Raw genomic sequence first — 25,322 nt, forward strand, 5'->3', positions numbered from 1 at the left:
CTCCGAACCCAATAGAAGGGCTAGGGGAAACCCCTCCAAGATGACATCTGACGCGATGTGCTGATGGCGCCTGGGGCTCTCACAATTTCCTCTAATCTACAGTTGATTCAAACATATTACCTCAATGCTGCCTATATCTCCCCAGCTCCGCTCCACCGAGCGAGACTCCTATCTGAGCCTGTCTGTTCCTGCCGTGGCAGAGCTCCTGACGATTTCTAGCACATGGTTTGGTTGTGCCCTGTGATTCAAAACATCTGGGCTGAGATAGTGGGGCAGCTCACTGAGGTGCTTGGATGGGAGGTCCCCCTCACCCCTTTGTTGATTTAGGTGCGAGTCCTGAGGGCTCTGGAGACCCAAGGGCTGATCAGTCCTTCTTGGGAACGGCCCTAATGGTCACCAAACCTGACATCACCATACACTTGAACTCCCCTTCTCCTCGCACCCTTTCACTCTGGCGCAGAGGGTTGGACAGGTGTGTCCAGCAAGAAAAACCAGTCCACGAGGCCAGGGGGTGCCCCCTCAAGAATGGTCTCAAGTGGGGTAAATGGTTGGGCCAATAGGCTGGTGGGCTTGACTGAAGCCAGGAGTGCTGATGTTACTGTTTTGTATTATCCTAATTTATCAAATGAATACCAAAGGCCTGAGCAATTGAATTGTAAATATCTCTAAAGTGCTCATTGTGTGTCCTATGTTCTTATTTTTCATCTGCACTAAATTCAATAAAATATATTTATTTAAAAAAAAGAATGGACTTATCTTTGAAAAATCGTATCTCCGGATTCTTTCTTAGTTACTGTTTTGGTACTTCTAAATGCTTTACACTTGTTCCTTTGATGTAGCCGAACTCCTCTGCGACACAACTAACCAGGACTGAGCTGAGAGTTTTTTTTAAAAGAAGCCTAACTGGATCTGATAAAGATTGTGACATTATTACATGGTGATATCTCACAATCACACAACATAATTCCATTCCTACCCCCCTTTTCAGGATGAGGTTTTTTAACAGGTCTGTTTTTATATTGTAAAATGTATAGTTTTTTATATTGTAGAATTTATGGTCGTAGTCTGTATCTTTGAGTTCCCGCTGCTGGTGTCAAGGGCGAGGTGTAGTGTGTGCCTATAGCAGCAAAAATATGATGACTAGAGGCTTGACTGAAACAAAAAATTATGCATAGTGCTGCCTCGAAATGCATTTTCAGCTGGGGAATTTCCAAACTGAATTAACACCTTCAGGCCCAATCCTCTCTCTGGCCCCAATCACAAGAGACTGGATACCAATCTATGAACAATAAAACTGACTGACACCACTAATCGTGCCCCTCCCTCCCCCCCACTGATTTCTAGGACCAAACCCTTGTCCTCCCTCAAAGATGATGTCCCTAGTATCGAGCATGCTCAGGCTGTTAAGCATTAGAATGCACAGAAATGTATTATTTTTATTTTTTTACAAAGTTTTATATAGCGCAAACTTGACCCGGTATCGGGTATCAGATCGCTTTACATAGCGCCAGTTGCATTACATGAGGACACATTCATTTTTGTTAGGCACAGGGAGATTAAGTGATTTGCCCAGAATCACAAGATGTTCAGCGTCATTTCCGAGACTCGAACCCGGTTTCCCGGATTCAAGGTCGTACGCCCTAGCCGTTAGGCCAACTCCTCTCCGTGTTCACGATAGACCCGCTTTTTTTGTGCAAACCACTTAGCATAACTCCATATTTTACTGAAACATTTTAGCTCAATTGGTTTTGCAGTAGGATGCGGTGGGAGCATGACTTCAAGCAGATTGCTTTTTAGTGGTCTTGGTTTCTCATGATGCTGTAATAGATTGGCACTTTTATCATTTATACCGGCAGCAAAACAGGCAACTTTACCAATACAGGTAATAGAGTGGCTGAATTGGAGTCTTTGACGCTGGAGTAGGCTCATCGAAACGACTAAGCTGGAATGAAAACATTTTTATGTAGCACCCAAGTCCAGAAATTGTTGAATTCTGAAGTTGCAAGCAACTGTAGTATGTTTTGCAAACTAATCTTGTGATTTGAGATGGCAAGGCAACTCTAAAATACTTCTGACCGGGAAGAATCTCAGGAACATGTGCAAGCACTGGAGCCACCCGCTAATATATCATTGGTACACATGTTTATAAGAGCAGTGTGGCGGGGTTGAAATGACGGGACGTAGGCCAGGCCGAGTAAGGTAGGGCTTTATTTTCCCAAAAATAAGTTTTCTTCTACTAGTAAGTCTCTTTTTGGCAAATGTGGCGGGATCCGTCGTGGCGGTGGCTCTGGGCTTCCCTGAAAATGGTTTTGGTCGAGTTGAAGGAGCTCCAAGTGTCTGGATCCTGGGTCGCGCATGTCCCGTCAGGCCGTGGAGTGTTGCGTGCAATAAAGGAGATGAAAAAGAGAAATCAGGACACTTGTCCCTTTGAGCCCGTGTTGTCAGGGACCGGGAGGTGAGGGAAAACACCACACACACAGTGCACTTTGTGACACGAAATAAAAAGGGTTCAGACTTGTGCTTGTGCGGGTGAATGAAAAAAGGCTTTATAAACTGGTGGGGGTTGGAGGTTTCTCGACAGCTGGCTTACGCACCTTCCATCCCACCCACCCTGAGAACTTGCCCCGTACCTGTTCAAGCCACGCTCCTCCAGGAGCGTGGCACGGCGGCTCGCGGTGTCGTTGGCCTCCTGGCTCAATCGCGGCTTCAGCTGGAACAGTTCTCCGTTCTTCCTCACTCTCGCCTTGTACTCCTTTCGTCACTGGATTCACTCTCGTACTCTACTCCGTCTCTTCTCCAGTGGCTGTGCACACTGGAATCCAGGAAGTCTCCGCACTTAACGCTGTGCGCGTGCTGATGTCATCAGGGGGAGGGGTCTTGTCTGGCATGAATCCCCAGTTAAAGGAGCCTTCCTCCTGTTCGTTGTATGCATGGTGCAATAAAGAACTGTTCTCCGGCATCCATTCCTCCTGCTGGAAGGAAACAAGGTATAGCGGACCACCAGTCACTCTTTTGCTCTACCTTCCTGTCGGGTGACCCCAACCCGTCACAAGCAGGTATTTTTTCCCTCCATTGCTTAGACTTTGTAGAGTTTTGAATATATTTTGGTTACTGCTCTCATAGCTTAACAGTGAGGTTTCCGTCTCAACCAAGGCAAAAAGCCCGCCAAGAATGGTGCTTTGCTCTGGTCAATTGTTGTTACTCCTACTGCAGCGCTGTTGGTCTTCATTAGCAGAGAAAAGAAAGCAGACTCTGCCCTCTTTCACCAGCCTCCATTTGAAATTCTCGGAAGGGGATAGCCACTTCTCTGATTACCATGAGCTTATCCCTACAGTGATTTAGAAGGAGCTTGCAATTGCTGCTAATTAGGAGGTCATAGCACTGTTACGTCCCTTTTGACAATCAATATGTTTTCTAATTGAACAGATGTATTAAAGCACCATTTGCTTAAGCTGTACTGGAAATTGAACTTGAGTTTATCTGTGTAAATGTTAAACAGTAGGTTTTGCTTTCTGCAGATACTGTGGCCTATGTATGCGAATGCACTTCATAAAAATATTGCTCCATAACTGCTCTGATCTACACAGCCCTCTATTAACCAGAAGCAAATCATTTGATTAGAGGTTTCTTATGCAAGGCAGTTGGTGCAGAACAATAACAACATTGTTGTATATCCCTTTTCAGTTTGTAGCTGTTTGAGTCCTATTCCTTGTTTGCTGTATTTTTCTTATTGAATAATTTTTTTAGGACCGCATGTGATTGGGTCCCTGTTGTTTAACCCATGGATTAAAATACTCAGTATTTCAAGGTCTTTTTTGCTGACATTTGTTCTTTTGCAGTGTTGGCAAGCTTCCCAGGCTCATGCGTAATGTGTTGCTCTAATTCAGGTTTTTCCTTGAATTCTGACACTTGTAGACTTGTTTATTACATTATAATAAACAGCAGAAAGTCCCAGAATTCAGAGAACAAAAACCTGAACCGGACAGTGCATCACGCATAGACCTGGGAAACTTGGCAGCTATGCTTTTGGTGAATCCCTACGGTAATTCCACAACACTACAGGTTGATTGCCACATTTTATTTCTCTAAATGCTTCACTCAAATTGTCTTCCCACATTTGACATAGTTTTTGCCTGTATGTGTTTAACAGGTGAAGACCAATTTGTGGCATTTTGTTGTGTTTTAAAGGAAGGCCTGCCACCAAAATGAATTTCTAATAGATCTACTATCATTTTTAGTGATGTTCATGGGGCATCATGTTCTAAAGGACCAGGAAACATCCCATTACAAGACCAGCACTTGGCTCTTGCAATATTATTGGAGCTGGCAGTGCAGAGGGGGACACTGAGGTAAGACTTGCCGATTTAACTTCCTGTGCTTGAGCAGGGCCTTTTTAAAGCTCTTTGAAGTCTGTTTTCCAATCTATTTAGTATTTTGATCTGTTTATGCATGTTATTTTTCTCTAACTTCATACCTGCATTTCCATACCTCATCCTGCTCCTTGTGCAGTTAAATGTCAGTGGCTTTCTTCTGAGCTTGGCATTCTCACTGTACTAATCCACCAACTAGGAGCACCTGGGTTCCATCTGCCACACCACACTAGCATACCTTGACAGGTTTATATTATAAAGTCTGAATGTCATAGGAGCCACCTAACTCTAAACATCCAAGCTACACGTGAATGACCTCTTTTGTTTGTTCTCATTGAGTTGTGCAACCAGAAATCTTGGTGCCACATACTCAGAGCACTAAAATTACATTATTTTAGGAACCGGGTGTGCCAAATAAAATGAAATATTACTGAGTACATTCCTGCATTGCATGCTTGATAACCTTGAATAATTTCTGCTGGTTTATTACATTCAGTAAAGTGAAGCTTGAGTCTGTAGGCCTGTGCATTGGCGATCCACACCTATCAGTTATAAAAACTTGAACCCGCTTGGGAACAATCCATCATTTTTAGGTCTGGCTTGACATAGTTTTCTCTGATTAACCTAAAAAAGAGCTTTCAGCACTACTTTGGAGAGGGGCTTTTCCACTCAAGTTGGTCGACAGAAGTACATGTTTTGATTGGAAAAGGTGCATGCTTCCACATAAAATGTACTTATTCTCCAAAAGCTGTAGTCATTTGTTTATCAAGTTGCTTGAGGCGTAGGTTTTTATCAAGTCTAGCTATTGTGTTAAAACCTAGTTTGACCTTAATGTCAAACATGTGCCCCACCAATACGATATGTATCCTAGATAACTAGATATTTATGGTGTTTTTTTTCTACCATGACAACAGTCCAGATTGGAGGAGAGAAATCAGGAGAAATGTGTATTTTAGTTTCAACCATCAAACGCTTCCCTACATAAACTTTAGAGATGCCATATCCTGCCACTTCTTGAGACAATTATGTTTTTCCTTCTAATTCCTAGTTTTAAGATTTATGGGCTTTAAGCGTCTCAGCCCCCCAAAGTTAATTTGATACCTCGTTTTAACTTACTGTTTAATTTAAAAAAATCCCATTACTAACATTATAATGTACTCAAAAAGTAATGCTTTATATATTAAATTGATGTGCTTGTATATTGTAAGTTTAAATATCCCTTCTCTGAATCCTATAAACACCTTACTGCTCCTTAATGTGACCATTCCCTGAACCCTACAAATTTCTTGGCACCCCTGTTACCTTTCCCTGAACCCTCAAAACCCTTACCTCTGCTCTTTTCTCTATATAACAAACCTTTAATACCCTCTAATTCGACCATTCCATGCACCTTAAGAATCTCTTACTGCCCCTTTACTCTGCATAGAACATTAAAAACCCCTTACCACACCTTAACATGACCCCACCCTGAACCATACAAACCCCTTAAGGCTACCCTTTCCTGAACCCTAAAAAACCCTTGATTACCCCAGTGCTACCTTTCCCTGCACCGTAAGAATCCATTTTCACTCCTTAATGCTACCCTTCTCTGAATCCTAAAAAAAACCTTACTACAACTTAATGTTACCCTTCCCTGATCTTTACACACCCTCTACCACCACTGAAACATACTGATCCATGAACCCTAGAAACCCCTTACTTCTACCCTTTCTGTGCCTACTGAAAACAGTGGGAGATTAGGGATGATTCATTGGAAAGAATTGAGAATCAAATTATTGACCCCAGTCCCCTGTAATTCCTCATGTCTAACAGGACATTACCACAAATTTGGAGATAGCTGTGCAAGCATTGTTTTGGTATCTTTTTCCACCATAATTGTAAAATTGGCACTAGCCTTTTGCTTGTGGTCTGGTACTATTAGGCATAGAATGCAGTGCTTTACTCTTAATGCACTGAAAACCACTTCAACGCATTTCATAAAATGTTTTACAGCTTCCCACATATTCTATGTAACCCCCAAAGTAGTATGTCCGTGAAAGAAAAAATACACCAAATATTACTGTGTCCCTGTTCAAATGTTTTCGTAATTATTGCCTGTCTATGTAATTAAACGTCCCTTTTTAGGTCTGACTTGACAGCGCAGACGTCTGGATTACCTATTTTGTTATCAATTCTTTAAAATAATCCTAGAGTGGGCTTTGGCTTCGCTCCAAACCAGAAAACTCTCTCACTTCATGCTATCAGCTGGTGATGTATTATTCCACCTTCCAGGTGGTGCGTCCTTTAGAATGCTAGAGGGGTTAGTCTAACTCAACTATGTTGTTTGTAATAATCGCTTCCTTTTCTCCTATATGCATTCTACAAAAGAGCTATTTTTTTATTACATTGTTTCTAGCATTGGAAAAGCCAATATGTCCAGCTTTAATGTGCTAAACAACTATTGTGCCTTGTTGGACCTGGCCTTGTCTGCAGGGTCACCCCCAAACGTTTTGCCTTCCAGCCTCCTGTTTTGCTGAATTAATTGTTGTTGGCCTTAAGCCTCTGTACACTTTACCACTACTAACCAGTGCTAAAGTGATTGTGCTCTCTCCTTTAAACAGGTGAAGGTGGCTTACACCCAATTGGCACATTTAATGTACTTGTAAGTCCCTAGTAAAGTGGTGCTACATGTAGCCAGGGCCTGTAAAATAAATGCTACTAGTGGGCCTGTAGCACTGATTATGGTACCCACTTAAGTAGCCTTTTAAACTGCCGCTGGCCTGCCATTTCAGCCTGTGTGGGCAGTTTTAAACTGCCATTCCAACCTGGCAAAAAAACCTTTTTACCCCTAGGGTAGACCCTAAACAGCCCATAGGGCAGAGTGTGTTGTATTTAAAAACTGGACTTTTTGGAAGTATTACTTATCTTAGTTGTGAAAAAACTCTCACATTTGTTTTTTACTGCTCCAAGTCCTGCCTCTCCCATAGGATAAAATTGGGTAACCTGATTAAATTTAATAAGTGATAACATTTGATTGGGACGATGTAGGAAAGTCTGGTGTGGCATCTGAGGAATTGTAGTTGAAAGCCTTTTTGATGGTAAAGTCAGATTGTAAGTCATTATTTTGAAAATGCCCCTTTTAGAAAGTTGGCATTTTGTTGTCCTACATTTGGTGCCTGTACCCTGTTCCTGGGTCACATGACTAGGTGTAGTTGACAGTTGGCCTTTGTGTATTCCTCCCAGACATCTTCTCAATATAGAGTCTAGGTATTGTCAGGGTGCACTATCTTTACCTGGATGTGGGGTAGATCTGTCACCTACCACACTTGCACTTGAAAGGCACTGGCTCATTTCTCACAAAGGGCTGGCACATTAACCTATTGTGCCCCCAGACAGACTGGGACCAGGACAGAGAGGTAGAAAATTCCAGACAACTCTGTAAGGGGAAACTCCAGAAGCTACTCCAACTTCAAAGTGGGCACCAGGTATAAACAGAGGTCCCTCAAACCCACTTTTCAGTACACTCCTGGACCTGTGCATTCTACAGAACGACACCCTGGTGCTTGAGGCCAGCCCTCCCTCCTGCGAAGGAAGACTGGACCTTCACCCTTCTACCCAGGCTAAAGTGACTGCAAGAGTCAGCTGACTGACCTCCTGTTCTGAGCTGCAGGGACACAACAAGCTCCAGAGACCTCTCTGCATCTGCCCAGCTGACTGGCTACTACTGGACATGCAGCTGGACCTGCAACTGGACCTGCTTGAGCCCTACTGGCGTCTGCTTGAGTGAGTTACTGATCCCAAGAGGTGCTCATCAAGCCCTGGACCTTTGGTGTGGCATCAGTTGAGCTCCTCCTTGAAGAAAAGGAGAAATCATGACGTTTTTGTCTCTTCGTGATCACAAACCGGTCCGTTTGTGCCAAGATTTTGCCACTCCTGCCGACTGGCAACAGGAAGCTCCAATCAAGGTGAATCTTCACGCTACTTCGACCGCCAGCGACAACCAGAAACGCGAGATCTGCACTTTGCGTTACAGCTACAGCATCAGCATCTTGCGGTGACCGCCAATGCGAATCTCCAGGAATGACAGCCCGCGATGTCCGGCCTCACTTCGCGGTACAGCGACGACCATATGCAATGCTATTCCTTCTCCTCATGTCCTCCTCCACCTCAAACAGAACTTTTCTTGCTGGACTTAGAAAGTAATTTGTTTAGCGTGATTAACCTGGTCAAGCACATGGTCAAGCACTACCAGATAACCATGAGTGGCACTTTGTGCTTTTAGGCGCTCTACGTACCTTGAACCTTTGAACTTTCATATCTCCAGTCATCCTGATTGGATTTTTGTCATTTTAGTCTCAAATAGTTTATACAATTTTGCTTTATTTATTTTTTTAATTGGTGTGTGATTTCTTTTGTGTTGCGTTTTTACTTTATTGTGGTTTGTGTGCTACATACATACTGTACATTGCCATTGAGCTCAGTCTGGCTGCTTTTGTGCTAGGCTACCAGAGAGTTAAACCCAGGTTAATTGAATTCGTTTTTATGGTTCACCCTGACTAGGATCATGGCTGTTGCTAGAGAAGGGTTTCACCCCCAAACGAGAAAAACTATTTCTCACATGTATACAATGCATGCACACAGCAGTTGTGAAGGCCAGACATATTGGCTTTGCTAGTGCTTGTTAACTATGCCATTGTAAGAGCAGTTCAGTTAGTTAAATCATGATTCAAAAGGAGCTATTGAGACAAAATCAGTATGCCACATCCTTCCTGCGCTGTATAACTACTAACCACAATGTCTTGCGTCTTAGGAGGGTGTTCTCAGTGTAGAGAAATTGGAGCCCTTTGGGCACAACAGTAAAGGGGTGCATTTAGTCACACCACTTGCATAGAGTAAACATATCATTGCATGTTTATGCTTAGACACCAACAGAAATACGTTGAAAAGCTGAATTGCATTCTTAATCTACTGTTGTTGCAATAGGACCTTAATTAACATTGTCAAGGCACACTTTGGCAGTTCAAACAATCAAAATATGACAAATCATTGAGGGCTTTAAAGAGTTCCTTTACAGGCACATCATTGCACTCCGACATTATCGGTTATCCAATAAAGGGAAGCACTGTGACGATAAATGGAAAGGCACTGAATGCTGAATTATGAAAGCTCCACATTATCAATTGTGAGTTGTCAGGAGTGTGGAAAAGTACATTCTGTAGAGGAACTTCTGTTTTAGGTTATGTATTGTGCTCCCTTGGAATAGAGTATTATACCCACTTGATTTGGAGTATTTAAAAGCTATCCTTCTAAGCCTCTTAGAATGATCTGGGATCATAAAAGGCCGCGTGGTAGCTTCTCAGGAACTTGCTCCTTTTGCCTCAGTCTAATCAGACTGCTACGGCTCCAAATAGAAGGTCTAAATTATATTCAAAATTAATTTCGGACCTATAAGAATGCCCTCTTGCATACAAATGAATTTTCTTTGTATGAGCCATACACTTTAGCGAAAATAAAAAGTGATGGATAGTATGTTTGAATTAATGTCAGCCAGTGATTATTACGTTGGGCCACATTCCAATCTATAATTTTCTCTTTTTTAGCCAACCATGTCGTTCCAGACTCAGATCAACCATATGTAATTTGGTTTTGGCTGCGTCCCTGTCAGTAATGGCATATTCTTGGTACAGGAGCAGTTCTTAGCTGTTGCTCCAGGACCTCTCCAAATCCTTTGACGCAGTGGAGCCTGGCTTGCCTTTAGATCTCCATGTTAAGAGGTTCATTGTGGTTCCTTTCTCTTTCCAACTTTAATATTTACCTTTGTTCAACATTTGATCTGTTTGACGGATTATTGTTTGGATTTTATGCTGCTCTACATATAAGGTTATCTTCTTATAGTGGTTAAAGATCTGAAACGGGTGTCGAGTGTAGATTAGTCTTGAATCACTGAACTGATTTTCATCTAAACAGCAACACAAATACAGATTATCTCGCCTCGGTATAAAAGCTGCTTCTCCATGACTGCTTTTTTTCTGTATCTGAAGACTTCAGTATTTATTACTCACTGGTTGAAAAAAGTAAAGACCTAGGTCTTAACCTGGGCCTCCCTTCTCCCACTGGTTAAGTTGCTGGGAAATAACTTCTTATTGAAATTGAGACTGCTGACATCTATCCTTTCTGGCCCCTTTCCCCCCCTGGCATTTTACCTTTGTGATTGGTGCAGCACTAAATGCTTGCTTGATCTACTGCAGTGCCGTCTATACTTGCTTTTATATACCTTGCCTTTTATAACTACATAAAAGTATAAAATATCTTTTTTTTGCTGGAAAACATGGCGGCCGCCGGCTAGGGCAGGTCGCGTCTCTCCAGCGTAGCTCCCGTATCCCGCATCCCGGTGAAAACACAGCGGAAATTCGGCAGAATCGGTAGAATCGGACCACCTTACCACTTGACTTTCTGCGACATGCGTTTTGGCTCTCTCCTCTTCCCGTCCGCCTGAGCCTGGGCCCCTCAGGCTATCGTGCGCTGCACACAGTGTTGCACACAGTGTTGCGAGGCGGCGTATACTCCGCCGCTTGATTTGTTTTGGCGTCCTTTGAACCCTTGGTCCCCCTGGTCCTCCTGGTCCCCCTTGGGCGAGGCTTGCAGTGTTGTGTTGTGCGGCGGCACCCAGCGCGGCACACATTTTGAACACATTTTGAACCCGGCCCTGTGCTCGGTGGATCGGCGGTCTGTGTGTAGAGCGAACTGCCCGGCGGATGTGTGGCTCCGAGGTCCTACCTCCCACCTCTCTTCCGCGGTGGGCCGAGGCAGCCGTGGAGCTGCGACGGAGCCGCAGGGCGGCGGCTCGCGGAAACCTTGGAGGCAGCGGTAGTCTTCATTTAGTTCAGAAGGGCTCGGCTGCATTGAAGGGAGGTAGCCTTGATCCCCTAAAATTAACGCGATCGGAGGTTAAGCCACCCGGTGTAGATAAACCTAAGTCACGGACACCCCGCCTTAGAACTAAACCTGAGGCGAGGACTGCAACGGAAGGAGCAGAACGGGCAGTGGACGCCAGCTGTGATCGTGACCCTGACCATCTTCCAAGTAAGGAGACCAGGCATGGGGGTTCCAAAGGTATCACTGAGGTCGGGCTCGGCGAATTGAGGGTTATAGACACTCCAGACACCTTTACTGACATTCTTATTGATCACGAGCCAGGTCTCAGCGCAGGGAGCGAAGTAGAGGCTATTACTAAGGAGGGTACCCCAGGGCAGTCCATTTTCGTTTTCACCAGCAAACCGATCAGCAAACACACTGCCGTCGTCCCCCGGGTTTATGACCTTAAGCTTAGCGCCCAAAAAAAATCCAGAAACAATTATAATAACGCTGTGCGACTTACCCCCTCGCTTAGGACATTCTTCAAGGTACTGCTGCAGGTCCTAGAAGTCACGTGTAGAGCGGGGGAGAATAGCCCTCAAGACAAAGGGATGAGTGGTCTAGAAAACACCCAAGGGACCGCGTCCCCGATCCTGGCGATTTCGGTCTCGGACTCCGCGGATAATATCTCAGAGGAGCTAGGGTCTCTAAATTTACTTCCCAGCGGGAGTAACGATGAGCCGGCACCCTTAGATTGTGAAACTCGGGAAGACGTATCTCTGGAGACACTCCTACATGATTTGCTGAATCTAAACATAACCAGCACGAGATCAAAGCAGCGTTCGACGCCCTTGACAAGAGAGTAGTCCTGCTTGCCGAAAGGACAGATACTTTAGAAAATACTGTAGGCGAATTAAAAGCTAAATTGGAATACGCAGAGGGAAAGATACAAAGTTTGAGACGTGACGGAGACATAACAAAGGAAAGAGTGGAGTCTTTGGAAAATTACTCACAGAGAAACAATATAAGACTCCTGAAGGTCCCGGAAGGAAAAGAGGGGGGAGAAATGAAAAAATTCATTGCCTCATTGCTCAAAGAGTCCCTGAATTTGGAAGAATCTGTTGAAGAGTTAGAGAGGGATATTCAGCGAACCCACAGAGACCCGTTTCGCTTAAACTCGGGGAGATCAAAACCCAGAAAGATCCTAGTGAATTTCCTAACCTATTCCACTAAGGAGAGAATATTAAACTTGGCACTTAAAGCTACATCTTTAAAAGCTCTAGACTTCTCATTTGTGGTTAGGTCTGATCTGTCTAAGACAACCCTCGACAGACAATGGGAGCTGGGCCAGAGAATGGAAAATTTCAGGGGTCTGGGGGCCACTGTGCAGATGAGGTTTCCCGCCTTCCTGAGGGTCATGTACAATAATAAAATGCATAACATCCGTTCCCCTCTGGAGGCAAGCGAACTCTTAGCCTCTATAAGAAATCATGAGCAGGGAGCCCGATAGTGACTAATAGACTAAAAAGATTAAGAGATCATGAGATTAAGCTCCCCATAACTTTCTTCCCCCTTCCTACCCCCTTAGTTTATTAGCACTCTACAGCACCTTATAATTGCTGCCTGCCTGCTCGTGTCGATAACAGTATCAGCGTTTCAGATACGTGAATTTAATTTAGACAGCTCCATTTGATAACTCTATTTGTTTGCTTGTATAACAGGAGCATAATTTAAAAAATAATAAAAAAATCACGGGAGGGTGTTTAAAAAAAAAAAAAAAAGGGGGAAATATAGCAGAGAAAGAAAATAAATAAATAAATAAAATACGGACTTGGAATAGGTGGGGGAGGTGGGACTCAGGGTAAAGCTCTAAGAAAGGGAAGCATTCTCTAAGATGCATTTACTTCTACTTCTATTACCTTTGCACTTATTCGTATAGGATACCTTTCCTATGAAGATTCCTCTAAAAAAACATTAACTTTGGTTCTGTCGGATTACACCACTTACATAAGTAACACGTAACAGGGCCGGGCGGGGGGGGGCTCCCCAGAGGGACAAATCTGGCACCATCGGCCAGGTCAAGTAAGGGTGGGTTTTCCTGGGGGAGGGGGTAAAATTGCAAAGAATCCTCATGTGTCAGACAACGTTCTAAATGTACAATCCACACCATACACAACTCAGCTTCACTTAAATCACTTTGGGAGTAATATACTCTTTATAGATTTAATGAGTTGCTGGAGGGGGAATGACATTAGATGTCTAGGATAACATTTTTGTCCTGGAATGTCAATGGCCTGCGGGTAAGGGGGAGGAGGCACAGAATTTTACAGTATCTGAGGGACTCCCCAGCGCAGGTCATTGTCATCCAGGAAACACATCTTTTACAGCAAGAAGTGAAGGATATGCTGAGGAAGGTTAGATGGGTTGACAGTTTTATTTGTACTAACCACAACGCTAATATTCGGGGTATCCTTATCATTTTTAAAAGGCAAGTAAGAGCACAGATTATAGACCATGAAGAAGATCATAGTGGTAGGTGGCTCTATGTTAAAGTAAGTTTAGAGAGTAGACCGTACAATTTGGTGGGTTATTATGGCCCTAATCAGGATGACCCTTCATATCTGTATAAAATCCAGAACCACTTATTAACAACCCACGACCCAATAATTTGGATGGGTGATTTTAACTTAGTACTAAATCCCAAATTGGACAAATCCCCCAACTCTAAGGCAGTAACTTATGTGAAATCTAGGCAAACGCTTGGGGTGATCATGTCAACGCTTGGATTAGCAGACTCGTGGAGGGAGAGAGAGGGTAACGCACCTGGTATATCTTATCATAACTTCAAATACAACCATAAGTCTAGGATTGATTATGCTCTGTTTAGTAATTCATTAAGAGACTCCCTGGAGGAACTAGTTTACTTACCCTCACATCTATCAGACCACTCGGCCATCTTCTTTTCTTTAAAATCAGGCCAGCTAACCACACATACGTCTTGGTCATTTGACCGTACTATTCTTTTAGAGGAAGAGGAAACCGACCTCCTTATTCAAGAAACTAAATGTTTTATGGATATTAACATGAACTCAGCTCGGTTGGATATCGTGTGGGAGGCTTACAAAGCAAATTTACGAGGTCATATTACCAACAGGGCCTCTCATCGAGGGAAAATGTACAGGGCAATGATTACCAATATAGAACAGGAAATTGCTCTCTTCGACCAACGTATCGGTTCCGGAACTGGTACTAATGAAGAGAAGAAGCAACGGAAGCAATTAAAGGAGAAGCTAGAGAATATCCTTCAAGAGAGGGTCGCAAAGAGATGGGCTGTAAGTAAACTTTCAAATTTTGAATATGGAGAATCCTCGGGCAAAATCCTAGCCTGGAAAACCAAATCTGACCAGGCCAAAAAACACATCAAACTTATCAGAATAGAGGGGGAGACCAACGGAAGGACTTCCACCACAGACATCGGGGAAGGCTTTCTTGGCTTTTTTCAACAAATATACAAAGAGGAGATCTCGGACGACCCGATAACTAGGCTCAGATGGTTAGACGAGTTAATTCTCCCCACTCTTACCCCAGAACAAAGTGACCGTCTTGATAGTCCAATTTCGGAGATAGAGGTGAGCGAAGCTATTAAAAAGGTGTAGCGGGGTAAGGTGGCTGGCCCCGATGGTCTCCCTGGTGAGTTACTCCAGGCATTGGCACCCGAAATCGTCACAACACTTACTAGACTTTTCAACGATATCTTATTAATGGGAGCCACCCCACCTAAATCTTGGGGGGAGGCAACAATTGTCTTGATTCCAAAACCCGGGAATGACCCGGCCAAATGCGGCTCTTATAGGCCAATTTCACTTTTGAATAGCGGCGGTGTTGGCGACGCGGCTGGGACGCGAAGTTGGCTCAATTATCCACACGGACCAGAAGGGCTTCATTCGAGGTAGACAGCTTTCAGACCTCACCTATGATCTCATCGGGGCAGTGGACATCGCCTCAACTTTCTCCCTTCCCTTGGCCATTATGACCCTCGACGCAACAAAAGCGTTTGATAGAGTAAACTGGTCATATCTAGCTGAAGTCATGAGGAAATTCGCATTTGGGCCTAATCTCTGTAGGGCCATAGGCCTTCTGTATACTAACCCTAGTGCTAGTATTTTGGTGAATGGTATACGTACCCAGTCCTTTCAGATTAGTAGGGGAACGAGACAGGGCTGCCCCCTATCCCCCCTTCTTTTCAATATTTATATTGAACCATTTGCACAATCTCTTAGGGAGGACCCAAGAATTGCCTCATTTGAATATGGAGGCTGGAAAAAAAGGGTAGGGCTCTAGGCTGGTGACATAGTAATTTATACTAGTGACCCAGCAACTGCCTTTCCCATAGTGGTAGAAATGGCCAAAGAATTTGGACATATATCGGGCTATGATATTAACGCTGAGAAGACCGAGCTCATGACATGGAATATTATCAATCCAAGCGTTGTGGTGACACCCTCAATTCGTTACCGCGGAGTTAAAATCACGCAAGATATAGACACCTTGGCTAAGGCTAAGGCTAATCTAGAACTGGTCTTCCAAGACTGTAGGGCCTTATTGAAATCTTGGGCGGGTCTCCGACTGTCAATTTTTGGGAAAGTTAATATTGTGAAAATGTCTATCCTTCCGAAACTGACTTTTATTTTTAATTCCATTCCTCTGGCATTTGATTCCAAGCAACTTCATAAATGTCAGCAGGAAATCAATTCTTTAATTTGGGGCAATAAGGCTACAAGGCTGGCCTGGAAAAAATTAAGGGGGAGGAGGGAAAAAGGAGGGCTTGCTCTGCCAGACCTACAGTATTACGCGTGGGCATTCCAACTGTCCCACACAAGAATGTTTTTGAAGTCACCAGACACATCTTCAAATGGGAGATTGTTCAAGGCAATGCTGGTGGGGGCAAACCTCCCGTTAGACTGGTTTCTATTTAAGTTCGGTGATCGAAAGTTTTTTAAAAAGGTGAGGCTTAAGACTCTTTTAACATTATTGAAGTCCTGGGTGCAAATTAAACTTAGAGTGGGGCTGGCATATTTCTCTAACTATGCTCAGATATGGGACTCTCCTGGGCTCCCGCTGTGTTTACAAGACTGTTTGGCAGCCCCCCTTATCGATGCTGGGCTCTCAAGATGGGGTGAACTGATATTCGGAGGCCTCCTGATAGAGTGGGAGGAGCTTAAGGAGAAAGTATGGCCAACCTTGTCAAGATTTAAATACATCCAAATTAGTAGTTGGGCCAGAGAACTAATTAGGAAAAATTCTAATATTGGGAGACCTAGCCCCTTAGAACAGCACTTAGTCGAGAAACAGACAGGAGGCAAGGAAGTTGCGTTTTGGTATTGGTCCATCTTGGAGGAAATTGATGGAGACTTCAAATTGCCAATGGAGCTATGGGGAAGTGAAATCGTGTTACTGGATGAGGATTTGTGGATAAAATCTTTCTCTTTTGTATAGACTGGTTAAACCCGCATGGTTGAGACGAAACCATTTGTTTACTCTACACCGAGCATACCTCTCCCCTTTACGTCTATCTAAATATCAGGAAGAGAAATGCTGTAACAAATGTCAACTTCCAGCAGCTTCAGATATCCACATGTTTTCGGAATGCCCCCACATTAATGCTTATTGGAAAGAGGTTAAAGTTACCCTGGACTCAATTCTTAAGACCAACATTCCTCTTACGCTACCATTAGTCATATTCGGCTTTGATCAGAATATCACCGGGGTTGCGCGGTCTCTCCTATTCTATGCTATTCTTCTGGCAAGACGGATGATATGCATACACTGGGTAGACACCACCCCTCCCGCACACTCCGCCTGGCTAACGTCTCTTTATGAAACATCCAAGACAGATTTGGCTAGATCCTGCAGTACCCGGTGCCTCACCTTTTGGAAACTCTTGATAGGCTGGAAGTGAATCTTTTTTTTCTTTTTTTTTCTCTCTCGGTTCGATGTTTCCCCCCCCCCCCAAAGGTCCGATGATTATGCCCACCTACTCCATGGCTCAGTCTAATGGTTTGCCCCGACTCCGATATTTGTTTACTGGCCTAACAGGCATGAAGTTGCCTAGAGGAGTATCAACAAGGTGCAACACATCTCCCGCCAATCCGCAATAAGTTCTGCCTAGTTCGCGAAGCGGCTCAATTATTAAGGCCTTGTTCCCGAAGGCAGAGAGGTGGTTGGTGTGTTTCCTTTTTCTTTGCATCTATGGAAATTGTCGGGCAGATGAGGATTAATAAAAAAAAAAAATAAAAAAAAAGTATAAAATATAATCTTTTGCATAAGCGTTTTTTTATGACTCTTTATTTTTAAAGGCACAAAATTCAATCATACGGTACAGACTGATATTGAGCTGATGTGATCGTACATCGATGAGTTTCCCACACCCCTCCCTCTTGATCTCTTCCCCTTGGTATCCAACTCTCCACCATTCTCCCAGTGATCGGGTAGCAACCTCTGCACAATGCGTCTTCGTTTGCTACAACTCCCCACACCTTTTCGAATTTCCCAGGGCACCCCCTTCTTTCCAAGTCCTCCCTTTCTGCCTCCATTTATATAGTCATACTCTCCCTACATTGTATGACAGTGGGCGCTTGCGTCTTCCCCCACACCCTGGCCGGTTAACGTTTGCCCACAAGGAACCCAAACATGTAAAATTTCAACAGGCGGCACGGGATATCCCCATCATTTGGGAGTCCCAAAAGTAGTAGCTTGGGAGTTTACAGTATTTTCAAGCCCATAAACACTTCAAGCTCTTGTTTGACATCACCCCAGAACCCCTAGATTTTGCGTCATCCCCATTAGGCCCATATGGTATCTAGGAAGGTTCCCACTTCTACTGTACACCTCAGGCAGTTAGGGCTGGCAGCCATGCCCATTCTGAACAGTTTACTTTGGCTATAGTAAATCCTGTGAAATATTTTCATTTTTTGTTAACCGTAATCAGGATTTGATGGCTCCCTCTCTTGGGTGCCTGAGGGCCGTCTCCCAATCTAGGACGTCCCTCTCTCTAATTTCCGCCTCCCATTTGGCTCATAGGTTCTGGAGGTTATCTGGGGCATGATTAATCAAGGTACGATAAAGCTGTGATACTACCTTATGGGATATGTTTTGGAATATCCACCCTCGGCACCTGCTCCTTTTGGAGTGCATGTGCTAGTTGCAAATATTTGTATTTTTGAATGGGGGCTAGCTGATCTTCGCTTTGCGAACTTTCAAAGAGTTTCAACTCCCTCTTGTGGAGCACAATGCCCAAGGTTTCCATACCCACCAGTTCCCACTTCCTGAAACTGTCAGTTTGTAAACCTCTGTTACAGTCGTACCTTTCCATAAGGGTGTGGCCAGCGTGATCCGCCCCTCCCAACCAATTGCTCTGAATGCCTCATCCCATGCTTTCAGCGCCGCTTTCATTGGTGTGGGTACGTGGTTCCTTTCCTTCTTCTCATCCGGAGCTTCATCTCCTGCCCAGTCAGCTGCACGCTGCCATCTCTTGTATTTATTCCCAGATTCTGCTTGGTGAGCTTGGACTCGTCCCTTGGGACCCGCTCTGACTCCGGTTCTGTCCAGCTCTGTGCCCCAAGCTGGATGACATGCCCTGCCCGTCTTTCGAGGACAGATGTGCAATGCAGGCCGCAGCCATGCCATGCACGGTGTCTGCCTTCCTGGCCTGCTCAGTCGATCATATTTGTCTGTATTGGTCCCCCTGGACCTCCAGCTCACACAGGATTATGTCAGATTAACGGGTGCCGGGGCGGGAGCCCTAAAGATCTGCGTCCACCATCTTGCAAGTTTGACCATGACCCCGTGCCTCTTTTTCATGATGTTGACATGACTACATGGACCTGGTCTTGGCTGCTCTATAGACACTAGATTAGCTCCTTGTTTGAGAATGCATGATCTCCAAGTTTGTTAGTGTCTCCGTAAATAATGTTAATCTTCTTAACTCCTAAAATATGCCAGTTTTCCAGTCCTCATAAGACTGCTGAGTAAATACAGATCCCTGCTAAATGTGCCAATAGTCAACCTTACTACCGAAGATGGTCAGTCTTTCTTGGTTCATGCCCCTCTCATATGGATCTCCTTGCCAGTGGAACCAAGGCTCTTTTCATCCTTCACTATTTCTGAGCACAAAAATGAAGACTAGTATATTTGGTAAGAAAATGGTCCTAGAGTCCCAGTTGGAGGGTGTGTGGTATATCCATACTGTCAGTTAGTGAACAACGATGGACTACATTGCAGCCAGAGTAATTACAAGTTACTCGGATTGAGACCAGCATTTCACCCATCACTTTTTCCTTTTTTCCATTGATTGTAGCAGTAGAGTTGAATTTGGCCTGGCAATTCCTCGATTTAAGCAGTTCCAAACTATTAGACAATTCTGAAAGTGTTCGTTACGAAAATCCTGGAGACCAAAGGAGTGCAGCTCCGTCAAATAAATTGGCCATGTGGCCAATATTCTAGGAAATCTAATCCCTAAATGCTGCAAAAATGTTTTCTAACGATAATAGGATTTTCTAGTTTTTGATATGTGACAATTTTAACTGGTCTTTTTGCTCAGCTTTGGTTAAAAGAATTGTTTGTTTTGAAGATCCAGGCGCAGTTGAACATTGAGTTTATTTACTCTATATCGTAGCCAAGTTTCTACCTTTTTCGACTTGTCTACCTTTGGGAGAGTGAAATGGCAGAAGAAAAGGACTTCATCTTATTGGTGTGCAATAATGATGGTGACCGTGGAACACCGTTGCCAAACCGCTGTAGCTGCACAAGATACTGTTGAGTATTCGGTATATGCACAAGAGGAACTTCACACTTCTCAGGCTTCTTTCTTTATATCTTCTTTTCTCAATTTAGGGTAAACTGACTCTAGCCCAAGCAAGTTACCTTTCATAGTGTTCTTAACCACAAGAGATGCCTGACACCCACCATGCTGCTCTGCCTAACAATTTTCTCTAGCTACCTTGCAAGGTCAGTGAGAAAGACCAAATGCATGAGTGTGTTTGCAGAGATTCGAAATTTGCACCCCTTAGTGATTGCTCACATAGCCTCCATCTCGTTATGCCTCTGTTGGATTCATGATGCAAGGCGAAACACTGAAGTACACAGTGCTTATCTGACCACTGCCCTCTTGTTATGTTATGTTATGTAAGTTTATTGAGCGCCTGGTTACACTGACCCAGTGTGTCCCCGCGCTAAGGTGACAGCCATGCACCAAAGCCGCAACAGAAAAAAAACAAATGACACACTAGATTAACCTACGGGGAATAGAAAGGTCTTCAGACTTTTACGAAAGATGGATTCGGATTCCTCCAGTCTGAGATTCTGAGGAAGGGTGTTCCACAGCCGGGCCGCCACATATCGAAACGAGAGGCCACCCAACCTAGCTCTCCTGATCTTAGGGATGTGCACCATCCCTCTCCCACTTGATCTAAGCAGTCGAGTAGGTCCATAGGGAGTAAGAAGGTTGTGTAAATATACAGGACCCCTTTTCTGTAGGATCCGGTGGCTCACACACATAGCCTTAAATTTCACTCTCTCCCTAATAGGAAGCCAGTGAAGGGAGGCAAGCGATTTCTTAGCAGACACTCTCCGAGGTAACATTAGAACAAGTTTTTCCACTGCATTCTGGATAACCTGCAATCTCCGTATGCACTTGTCAGTTGCGCCCAAATACAGGAGATTGCAGTAGTCCAGGCGCGAGATCACCAGGGCGTGCACCATGAGCTTTCTGGATGCAATGGGGAGAATATCTAGCGTCTTCCATAGACCTCGTAGGATGCCAAAACATGCACCCGTCACCCACCTGGTGTGATAGTCGAAGGACAGTTTGTTATCCACCCAAACGCCGAGGTTTTTTGCTTGTTCACACGGTGTCGGGGTAGGGCCTAATGTCTGAGGCCACCATGCGATTTCCAGACTGATGGAGCATTCCCTATTATCAGTACCTCGGTCTTAGTACCCATATCACATAATCACCCTAATGTAGAGCCCTGTAAAGTGAAACATTACACCCTTCTAGCCTTTGAAACACTACACCATCACTAGTTTTACATCAACTAACCACTGACCTTAACTTTCTTTCAAACTACTGTTTACTCTCCAACATCTCATTTCTCATCAAGATTATGGAGAGTAAGGTGAAAAGAGAACTCAAAGATTAAGTTGGGCGACATTGCCTCCTCAACAGCTAGCAGTTTGTCTTCAACTCAAAAGGGGCATTAAACATGCAGTAGCTTTGCGAAGAACGCCTCCTTGCCATGGACCAAAACAAGAAAACAGCCCTTATAGTCCTCAAACTCGCTGTGGCATATGCTCCTGTAAAACCACAGTAATTGTGGAAAGCTGAAACAATGGGCAGTGATTTCTGAATCTGCTGTTAAATCACATCCATCTTTCCGACTGCACCCAAGAAGTTTGGTTCTGATCTTTTGAATAGTCTGTGCACCTGGAGCCAGGCAGCATCCATCAAGGATCACCATTCATATGCTTGCTGTTCAACATGTATAGTTGTCCCTTTGCCGGAGGTCTGGACCCAACCCCAAGTCAGCTTCCAAATATATGGTGGTGATATGAAAATTCACTTCAGTCTAGATTACCATCTGAACAATCACATGCTTGAATCACATATTCCACTAGATGAAGATGAGCGTTATTGGCGTGAACAAGGACAAAACAGAATCCTTTCATCAACTAACTTTTCCACTGGCCTCACAAAATGTAAATCCCCAATCATCTTGTCAAGAAGCCACGAACCTGGAGATACTATCTAACTTGAAATCCTCGTTCACACGCATGTCAAAGCAATAGTCAAAGGTATGAATGGCTTGCTTTCCATCCTTTGCAAAAATTCTTCCACTTATCCAGACTCCTCACAGGATGGAGATGACCAGAGTAATTTGTCATAATGTGCCTTATTGCCATCTCTACACACACGCCTACCCAAGAAGCACATAGTCCCGCAACAAATGTTAATAAATCAAACAGCTAAACTGTGCTAAATCTCAAAACTATCCCCCATAAAGCCTGCTCTGAAGGCTTTCTGCAGGCTCTTAGTGGAACGAGGATCAAATTTAAGTTCTTAGGCAACATCCATATGGCCTACTGTCACAAAGGCCCAGAATATTCACTGATATTGAACCCCACTACTACTCAGCCAGAAGTCTCAGATCATTGTCTGCCCACCGAATCCAGCAATATTCTTCAAGTGATCAAAATACATAGGCAGATGCTTGGGAATGCAGGTTCTTAGACTGGAATCTGTGGAATCTTCTGAACTCCTCCCTGTGGTCTACTTACGATTCATGAAATTCCTAAAGACTGAACTGCTCAAACCTTTGCTTTCTTCTGATTTTTCTCCCCGTTCAGCGGTAGCAATTGAAGAACATGTTTTCGATCTTGCTCAAACATCCCATGTCGTTGGTATCTTCATGTCACTGCATGTTAGTTCTTCTAGCCCTCTGAGATAAGCAAGAGGTGACTCAAAGTGCTGTATAAAATTAACTAAATAGTATGCCCTCTGCTGGGATCATTCCAGCCTACTTAGGCCTTTCTTTCATGTATTTACCCCACGCTTTCATCCTCTATCAAAATGAACCAAACCACCATTTACACTCTATGAAAATCCTCACCATTAGTTAATTAATACCTAGTGGAGCCAAAAACAATTAACACCGTAGGCACGTGTAGCCTCTGTTTCTCCAAACGTGCAATGCCTGGAAAACAGCCCACTCCATTCTCACTCCCCTTCTGATTGTTTACACTCTAGACCTTTGTATTGACCCCTTCTATTGAAGTCATTAAAGTCGCGACAAAATGCAGGAACTGACCAAAGACTATATACTTGTGTAGTTCTGTCTGATGCAGTGGACAGACATCTCCTCATAAGATTGAGTGCTCTGTGTCTCCTAAGAGTCCTGACGATGTTTTTTTTTTTAAACTAGGTAAATTAAATTGACAGGAACAAGAATGCATCATATGATAAACATTTTTGTAGTACAAAGCATCCCTAAAACAGTCCAAGTGTTATTTTCTTGAATAGCAACTTCAAAACACAGAAAAGGTGAGCTCAGAACAGTGCAATATGATAAAAATGTGATGTGATCCCTATGCCACTATTGACCGGCCTTCAACCAGTCTGCAAAAACAAAATGGGACCACACTCTTCGCCTACCTACTTCTTTCTTGGATCTACTCCTTTACCATCATGGCACGATGCATAACCAGACTTTAAACCACTATGTGTATGGTGTTCTTTTCCTTTCCTTGGTACCAGGACTTTATCTATTATAGTGTGCGTGCATACAGTTGCGATACTCTATTTTTCGTTGTGTTCCTGTAGATAATTGCTCTAAATTACACCTAAAAATACTTAAAAATGACTTATCTACTCCTTACCTATGTTTTTTTAAAAAGCATTTTTGACACAGCTCCAAAGTGCTCTTTTTAACAATGGAAGTATAAGTTTTGTTTTGAATGTACAATTACTACTTAAAAGAGCTGCTTTAGTTTGTTTCAAAGTAAGCAGCCAAGTGCATGTATTTAGGCACAAGGAAATCCTCATTGGAAGAGTGATTTTGTTGGTTTACTTTTTTATTCCTCGATCACTTGGATAAAGATTAGCGGTTAAATATATAGCCCAGCCCTGATCCTTTTAGTTTATTTTCTAGACTTCCTTGTAGCTTTAACTGCAATTTGCCTGCATTGAAGATCCATACATCAATGCATTTGCCTTGCCACTCACATCCCTTTTAAAGACCATATCTTTTGAAATGTCCATGTCAGAAAGTCATTGCTTCAGTTTGCCTGGCTCCAGGCCATGATTGCTTTAATCACTGCCGTGCTAACATTCTTCTTTCTGAGTGGTGATCTAAACGGAGCAATACGTTTCTCATCAACTTCAAATATTGTGGTGGACTGATCTGTTTTGTCACTTTGAAAATCAAGCATTGTATTTCCCATACACCTCTTCACCTCATTAAAACCCTTGTGTTTCATTCATAGCTATTTAATTTATTTTTCTTTAGTTTTGTCTCTTTTTCACTGAATGGATTTTTTTCCAGGACAAGCAGTGCACTTATGTTACATACCGCATGTTCTAAACCACCTCCTCTCATTCTTAATCCAAAAACTATGACATCTAATTGCCAGTATCAACTCCCTCTATCTTTATTGAATTCTTCCTTAAAGACAGTGTCTTTTTCCTTTTTAGGTTGGTTAGAGGCAGCTTTAGCCGTGTCCCAAAATTCATGTTAGCAAAAAGTAGAATGCAGGGAGGGGCTTTTCTTGTTGATTAGATCAGTTCTAAATTCTGCACTGTATTTTTACATTGTTGAGGGGGGTTACAAAGTAGTCCCTTTCTACAATCATACATTGGAGATTGCCAGACAGTTGTTTCACTTGGACATTGGTTGGAGTCCACAACAAGGAAACCACAACAGCAGGAACAGCTTTCACGAGAGCAGCGACCACAGCTGCTGCAACGGCAGTGACCATAGTAGCACCTTCAGCTGCCAGTACAGCAGGAGCAACAGGATCAACCACTGCTGTGAACCTAGCGTTCACAGTGACAGATGCAGCAAAAGCAGCAACATTTGTTTCTTGCAAGGTAGGTATTTGACAGAGTTGTAATCATAGCAGACACAACTCCACCAACAATAGCTGCCAAAATAGAAGGCACCACAACAACAAGCACTTTCACCATAGCAGCTGTAGTAACTGCCACAACAGTAACAACAGCTGAAAGCACAGTAGTAATTACAAATGTAATGACAGCAGGGACCACAGGAATGACTTGAGCAGTAACAACAATTATAACCATTGCTGGGACTACCACATCAACAATCATATTGCTAACAATAGCAATGAAAAATAACTCCAGCTACAGGTGGAACCACAGCAGCAAGAAGAGGAGCCACAACACTAGTCATAATAGCTGTGACCACTGCCACAGTAGCTGCAACAGCTGCAATAATGGTTCCAACCACAGCAGAGGCATTTTATTTTCACCATAATGGAGACCAAATAGTAAAGACAACTGACACCGTAAAGTGGTAACTGCAGTACGAACAGCTATAACCTCAG

At 43.6% G+C, this 25,322-nt stretch overlaps 1 protein-coding gene across 1 annotated transcript in view; it reads left to right on the forward strand.

Annotated features, from left to right (window-relative positions):
* HERC2 (HECT and RLD domain containing E3 ubiquitin protein ligase 2) overlaps positions 1–25,322 on the forward strand; it is a 1,611,099-nt gene that overhangs the window by 144,143 nt on the left and 1,441,634 nt on the right. The window contains 1 exon segment of the mRNA XM_078658234.1: positions 4,239–4,349. Within this exon segment, the coding sequence (XP_078514360.1) occupies positions 4,239–4,349 (111 nt within the window).

Source organism: Lissotriton helveticus, chromosome 8, assembly GCF_964261635.1.
Source record: "Lissotriton helveticus chromosome 8, aLisHel1.1, whole genome shotgun sequence".
NCBI lineage: Eukaryota > Metazoa > Chordata > Amphibia > Caudata > Salamandridae > Lissotriton > Lissotriton helveticus.